At 37.0% G+C, this 7613-nt stretch overlaps 1 protein-coding gene across 1 annotated transcript; it reads right to left on the minus strand.

The window, feature by feature from the left end:
• Window positions 1–4180: 4180 nt before the first annotated feature.
• On the minus strand, window positions 4181–5959 carry LOC131317989 (dof zinc finger protein DOF2.1-like). Its single transcript, XM_058347784.1, has 2 exons — window positions 5799–5959; window positions 4181–4997 (listed from the first exon to the last, which is right to left on the minus strand). Exons 1-2 carry the CDS (start codon window positions 5826–5828, stop codon window positions 4329–4331), a joined length of 699 nt encoding a protein of 232 aa, XP_058203767.1. The 5' UTR covers window positions 5829–5959; the 3' UTR covers window positions 4181–4328.
• Window positions 5960–7613: the final 1654 nt, after the last annotated feature.

Genomic DNA, 7613 nt, shown 5'->3' on the forward strand with positions numbered 1-7613 from the left:
TAGACTTCGTTAACCCCAGACACGAATGAGCCCTTTTTTTAGGCTTAAAATCGCAATTTGTCATTTTCCTTTTACCCTAATATACCTCTAAACCAAAACACAGAGTCTCATTGTTCCATTTTCCATTTTTTTCACGGCTTCCATTCTCTATTTGTCGCGCTCGAGATTTTACCTTCGACCGAAACGTGTCTCGTTCGCCTTCGGAGGGAAGGAGTGAGAGGGATTATGGCCAAAATAAGTTATCCGATTCTTATGGATTGCGACGTGGTTTTTGAAAAAAAAAGAAAAAATGAGGAGTTTTATATTCTATAAAAGGGGTTCGGATATTTTAAATGTTTGAATTTTAGAAAATGAAGTGAGTTTTATTTTAAAAAGAACCGAGTTTTCATCAAGCTGCCTACATATTTTCGGGTAAAGGAGAATCAAGTCTGGCCATAGTTTGGGCCATAAAAGGGGTTTAGAAAAAAACTTAGTGTCTCCACCGGGTATAGAGTTTAGGTGTTCATTGTCACCTTTTGAATAGCGGAAGAATAATTCAAGTATTTTAGAAAAAAGAACACGGGCCAGAGAACCCGATTTTTAGAAAAAATTGACTCGATTTTGCTTTTTAGGAAAAGGTTTTAGGTCTGCGAGGTTAGAGAAGAAAGCGTTTGGTAATTTTCACTAGAAAAGGGACCCATTTGTGTCGGGAGTTAACGGAGGCTAACGACAGTTAGTAATTGGACCAAGTTGAAACGAAATGGAAACTACAAAGTGTAAATCGAGTCAATTCAAACTGTAGGGACCATGTTGACACAAATACTAAACACAAGGATCATTTCGGTTTTTTTCCCTTTATGTTATGTTGTTTTGCTATTACCTTAATTTTGTAACAAAAGGCAAATAATTCATCATATTAATTTTTGAGATTATTTTTTTGTCTTAAGACTCGCCTGCTGTGAGTTAGATCACATTAGTTTGTTGTGCTCTTGATAAGATCCCGTCTTGGGTCCAAATGAATTGATCCATCGTCATTTTTATTCAGCTCGTCGAGAATGTAATGTTTGCAACAATTTAAGTTGATCAGACATCGATAGCTACACAAATGAAAAACATTTGTTTTTGTGAAAAGCTAATGGCTAGTTTGATTGTGAAAAGGAATATTAAGAAAAATATTTTTTGTTGATAATGATACTGATGTCCGATTAACTTAATTTTGATTGGGAATTGTGGAGCTTAGGGTTGCTAAGTTTAAATGGATAACCAAAAGGTAAGTGAAATTACCCTCTTGATCTTCATTAAAAAAAGATAACCAAAAGGTGATTTTATAACTTCTGGTTATCCAATTTTTGTTAGTCCATTGTTGATGCTCTGACATATAGTATGGTAAAATAAAATAAACGATTTGGATCATATTTTTCAGCCCAAGGGGAGGGCCCTAGTGCTGTGACCCAACTCATGGCAGCTCCTCGCCGAAGAGGTAGTCGTGGAATACGGAAGACCCCAAGGGAGGAGAAGTTTTTCAGTGCCGGGTGGGCAAGGGCCATGTGGTGTTGAGCATCATTTCGGCTGTCTAAATGTGTTTTGGACGATTCAGATCTGTTTGGGTAATTTTTTTAGTGTAAAATTATCAAATTACTCCCTTAAGCCAAAACAGATCTGAGCCGTCCAAAACACGTTTGGACGGCCGAGATGTGTGCTCGGCACCACGTGATCCGTGCCCACCCGGCACTGAAATTTCTTGGGAGGGAGGGCTGGACAAAATAAAAGTACATGTTATGAATAATTATTTATGGCACTTTAAATTAGTAAATGTATTCGTTATACAACTAATCCGATATTTAATAAGTTAGAGCCGTGTGAGTAATTCCCTCTGCAGAATTATATATATCCTCAAGTGGTGGGTTACTCCAAAAAAAAAAAAAAAAGGTTGGTGGTTTACTATTCAAACATGGCCCAATACTTTCATAATTGAATAATTTGTTCAATAACTAAGTTGTCCGGACTAACTGACGTACACTTCGACTAATTTTGGGAATCCAATTCCACCGTACACTAACAAGAAATCCAACTAAAACCAGAGCAAAGCTCTTTGCGGATTGACAATTGATAGCACTTGAAATATTTCAAATTTGAAAACTTAAGAGGGAGCAAACTCCTATGCCTCAGACATTAACCACCAGGCTAACACTGGGGTAATATAATCAAAATATGGCCGAAGAGTAGTGTGAAATGGTACTTTCCAAATAATGGAGCCAAGTGTTGAACGAGGATCAAATTGTCATTTCGGCCCCCAACTACTCCAGCAATTTTGTCAAAAAGCAGCACTCTACATTGTTAAAATTTTCAAATTATTATAGTAGTGTTTCTGAGATATTCTCTCAGTCACGCCCAAATCTTTGTGCTAGATTCTGTCTCTGTGTGAAGTGAGGAAAATCTAGTATTTCGAAATTGGTGCGGCTCATGCTTTCTTCCACTGACATTCTTTCTTCTTTTTTTAGTCAGGAATGTCTCGGCTAACTTACGCATACATCAGCTGATTCTCTCTCTGCTCCAGTCGAAGACAAGTCATTTATGCCAGGACTAGAGAATTCACGAGAAATTACTTTCTTGCGGTTTGACCTCGAAAATCAAACCGTAATCGATTATATGAGAAGCAAACCCACCAACTTAGCGACATTCTAATGCTATTTCTTTGGGAAGAAAAGAACACCTCATCAAGCGCTTTATAATTCCAAAATCATTTGAAGATCCCCACAAATGTTCTCCTCGAGAACCATATTGAACAAGTGGATTGAATTAAACAGCCACTATTTTTAACTACTACAAAACAATAATATAATTCTCTTTAGACAGGAAACGACACCACATATTCCTTTTTTTATTTCTCTATATAAAGTGAAGAACATCACATGTTCACATGTGGAGATTCGATATAACTAATTTGAACTCCTAATTAAGTTGAACTCCTAACGTAACCCAATATCCTTTTTCACCACTCTACTGGGACCTACGTTCAAATGGATAAGATATTCAGATATTCGGGTCAATTTATGCAAACATATACATATTAATTTCGGAGCTATAAAGTAAACGATCGAGCAAATCCTTTAGTAACTCCAAACTTTTGAATGTTTGCTCTTCATGAAATTTGAACATGTGACCTCATGACATAAAAGAACGTGGGGACCTCTGAATACAGATGCTCTCATCTTGCAAACAGTACATGATTATTGAGTCTATTTCTTACTTTCTCCCCCCTAATCCACTTTGTAGTTAAATTCGCCCTATAATTATTGAGAGGCTGTTTGGGAGCTAAATTGCGGCTTCTCATTCTACATTTTGGGGGGGGGGGGGGGGGGGGGGGGGGGTTTCGTTGGAGAGCCTAATTCTGATAATGCATTATGTCACAATACATTCTCAAAACTACACTTTAGAGGCATAATTTGAGAATCAACCATAAAGGAGATTTTTCATTCTCATTTTAGAATATTTTCTCAAATTCATAATCTATTTTGAGCATTATCTTCAAAATACCCTTGAACATTATCCTCCAGGACATTACTCTGTTGATTTTATACATATCTTCGAAACACTCTATCAGATTCATGATCTATAATGGTCTCAATTCAAAATCAATAACTCACAATTCAAATATATAAAAATAATGAGGCTCCCGAACGGGCCCCGAGTCTTCTATTTCTTACTCACTCTCTCACCCCTAATCCAATCTCTAATCAAACATGGCCTAAAAAGTAGTAGTAACCATGCATGTTACTAGTATGTTACCAGTTACCACAATGATGTGTTTCCTTGGGACCTTGTTATTAAATTATTTCCAAATCTCATCCTCCTATGGTATTCTCATAATGTTCTCTGTCTTGTAATCTACCTCAAAATCAAGAACACCCGAGGAAAGATATCTTGTAAGCACATTTATAATTTGAAATCAAGGGCGAACGGAGGCAGGAAACAGGAACGGAGCCGCCGCGGCCTCTCAAGTTTTTATAAGGGAAAAGCTTATTCACGCAACAACAATACGAACAAATAAAATGACGCATCGTTGTTTTATTGATTGTTGCGTTAGTAGCAGCTGTCGTTTCGAATCATTCTGTCTAGCTTTCGGCGTGGATTTCAAATAAATAACACTTTAGTCCAATAGACGGGGAGTGTACTCCTTCAAGAACAAGGAAAGATGGGATGGATGGAAAAAAAAAATTGAGATGATTTAGGTGAATGAAGTCTAATAGTATACAGTAACAAACACAAAAAAGGATTAAAAAAGAAAATTATACCATTTCGTTCTCCCCTAAAACAAAACAAACAAGCACATTTCCAAACAGTCTTGTCTACATGAGAGGGCTATTGACAAGCCCATGCCAATTAAATGAACCAATTCCATTCCAGCTTTGCTTCCCTGAGCCGGAATCAAAATCCCCAATGCAATTCCCATCTCCACCAACACTCTGCCATGGAATTCCCCACAGCTGTGGTTTCATTTCCCCAACCCCATTATTCTCCACATTATTCCCCAAATTCCCATTCCCCATCCCATAACACAAGTTCTGGAAAAACCCACCAGGGGGATCAAGAAACATGGCGGCGGCGGCGGCAGCAGGGTTGTGGAAACTAGGGTTTCCGACACCTTCATAGTGGGTGGTCCCGGAAAATGCAAGGCTGAGGTCATTGGAGTAGAGGGGACCGGGATTGACGGTTGCAATCATCGGTTGGTCCTGGCCGATCTTCGACGATGGTGGCGATGACCTCTTGGTTTTCCTGCACCCTCCGCCTACCGGAACGTTTCTGAGGGTCCCGCCTTGGGTCCAGTACCTCTTGCATGATTTGCAGAAGTACCTTGGCTGGGTGAGGCTGTAGTTGTTGTAGTAGCAGAACTTGGTGTTGGTGGAGTCACATCTGGGGCATTTCAGAGCCTGCTCCTGTGGAGGCTTTGGTTTCTTCTCCAGTTGCTGTGTGGCTGGGCAGACCAACATGCTTTCTAGGGTTTGAGTTGCCATTTCCTGAAGTTATCAAGTACCAAATTACAACAAATTTATTTGGGTGATGATGCTAATGCTACCCGAAGGAAAGAAACACGTGCTAAGATTTTTGTACCAAGGAAGAAAAACATGCCAGTATAGCTTCCAACATAGACGCGTTCGCAGTCGTTCGATGTGCATAGATTTTACTAGCATAGCATCAAACGACTCCGAACACCTCTATGTCCAAAATCTTTCCGCAAATAAAATTAATACAGAATATTGGGTGAGTTTCTGCTATATATTTGACTATAGGCTAATGCATATCAATAGTCAAGCTGTTTCCACTAAATAGTGTATTTTAATAAATGTATGTACAAAAAATGACATTCTTAAAAATTCGTAAAAATACAAGTTTTAGTCCATTTAGTTTACCGGAACGCCACCTAATTAAGAAAAGGGAGAACAATAAATATCATTTTAACAAAACTTTCTACAACTTTAATATATACGGTATACCATCCAATGGGCAACCATTAACATTACTCAATATCATTTTTAGCCAAAATAAGAAAATCATTTGAAAGGCACAAACCCATTGAGAAAGTGAAATTAGAGTAAACACCCATCGCCTTAACTAAGGCTTAGATGTCATAATTAGTGAAATTAGAAGGAGTAATTAAGAAGGAAAAGTAGAGAGTCCAGAGAAGTAATGCATAGACTAGATGGGTTGAAAAACATGCTCATAGCCTCATATGAAGCAACCAAGAAACCATAAAGAACAAAGAGGGAAAAAAAAAATGAAAGAGGAAAGAGGAAAGTACTCGAAATTGTTTATCCTACCTGCTGTTGTTGTGCACTAGAGGGATCCATCCATGCACAACCGAGAGGATTGTTGAAGAGAGAGAGAGAGAGAGAGAGAGTCTTTGCAAGGGTGAAGCTCCAGGAAGCGCTCTGTATATAAATAGTGGAGAGAGAGAGAGAGAGAAGCAGTGGGGAGTCATGTGCCAGTTTTGAGTGGGGCCAACGGCGTGGGAAGGTAAAGTGAGCGGGGACCCCACCTGTCTGTCCCCCACTACTCCTTCTTCATGACTTCATCGCCAAGAACTCGGCCATTGAGAGTTTGGGGGTGTTTGGATGGCCATTTTTTACATTTTCAAATTCTTATTTTTGGATTTTGGGTGTTTGGCAGGAAAAGAGAAAATGGATTTTGAGTAAAATAGATTTTTTGATTTCTTGTTTCTAAAATAAAAGGCAGAATCTGATAATAGAAGCTTTTCCAATTCTCATTTTCTCATTTTGGAATCCAGCCATGCCAAAAAGACAACCATACCCTCTACCTTTTGGATAATCTCCATTTTGCCTTCGGTTTTCAAGGACCCGGGGACTAAAAAGGGCAACGTTTTGGTTAAAAAAAAAAAACTTAACATCAATTTGCAATCTTATGGAGTAGAAACGTGATTATGAGAGCCATAGAGACAAAATTTGATTATGTCTCTTTAGAATAATATGATCAGAATAATAATATCTTTACACCCGTTCAAACGGATTAAAAATTAGAGTACTTAATTTTTTAACCATATTTTTTAATATATAAACGGTCTCAAAAAATTAAGTGCTCAAATTTTCACTCCGTTTGAATCGGTGAAAATGTCTTGTTTATTCTAATCGTATTATTCTAAAGCGTCATAATTCATTTTTATCTCTAGGGCTCTCATATTAAGTATATGTTCTTTATTCAGGACTCTGTAGAGAAAAATGTGATTATGAGAGTCTTATAAATAAAAATTAATTATGACCCTTTAGAATAATATGATAAAAATAACAAAATCTTTGCATTGATTCAAACGGAGTGAAAATTTGAGCACTTAATTTTTTTAGACCGTTTATATATTAAAAAATATGGTTAAAAAATTAAATACTTCAATTTTTAATCCGTTTGAACGGGTGTAAAGATCTTATTATTCTGATCATATTATTCTAAAGAGACATAATCAAATTTTGTCTCTATGGCTCTCATAATCACGTTCCTGCTCCATAGGATTGCAAATTGATGGTAAGGATTTTTTTTAAAACCAAAATGTTTCCGTTTTTAGTCATGGTAGGGGTTGTTGTGCCATGGAGCCAGCAAAGCCCCGGGTCCATTTTGGAACGTTATCTCTCAACTAATTTTCCTTCACCTCCCACCAGTTCTTCACATAATAGCAAACAATAATTGAAATAAAAAATATATATATAATTAAAAAAAGAGGGACACTTTCAGGTGATGTACATCCAATTTCAGAAGTAAATTTAAAAAAATTGATTAAAATATTATTTATATACATTATACACTATTATTAATAATCGGGGGCAATATAGTAAAAAATCAATCCATAATTCATTTTCATTTCATATCTTTCAAACACTACTCCTACTACAAAATGCATTCTGCACATATCATCAAAACATTATACCAAATACAAAATATATTTTCTGATCATAATCCCAAAAGCCAAAAAGACAAAAAGTTGAAAATGAAAAGTCAAAAAGTTGGCTCTTAAACACCCCTTGTTTAGTTTGGATTTTAAGTTAGAATTTTGGGATAATTGGCAACGAGCGAAGAGAGATAAAAAAGTAGAGGAGCGAGAGCAAAAAATTAGAGAGAAAATTCATCGA

This window comes from Rhododendron vialii, chromosome 1a (assembly GCF_030253575.1).
Source record: "Rhododendron vialii isolate Sample 1 chromosome 1a, ASM3025357v1".
In the NCBI taxonomy this organism is placed as follows: domain Eukaryota; kingdom Viridiplantae; phylum Streptophyta; class Magnoliopsida; order Ericales; family Ericaceae; genus Rhododendron; species Rhododendron vialii.

Bases quoted from the DNA above. Each gene is read 5' to 3' on its own strand.
- LOC131317989 (XM_058347784.1), bottom strand. From the start codon at position 5,828: ATGGATCCCTCTAGTGCACAACAACAGCAG. The intron at 4,998-5,798 runs GTAGGATAAACA...TGATAACTTCAG, and splicing joins CTAGTGCACAACAACAGCAG to GAAATGGCAACTCAAACCCT.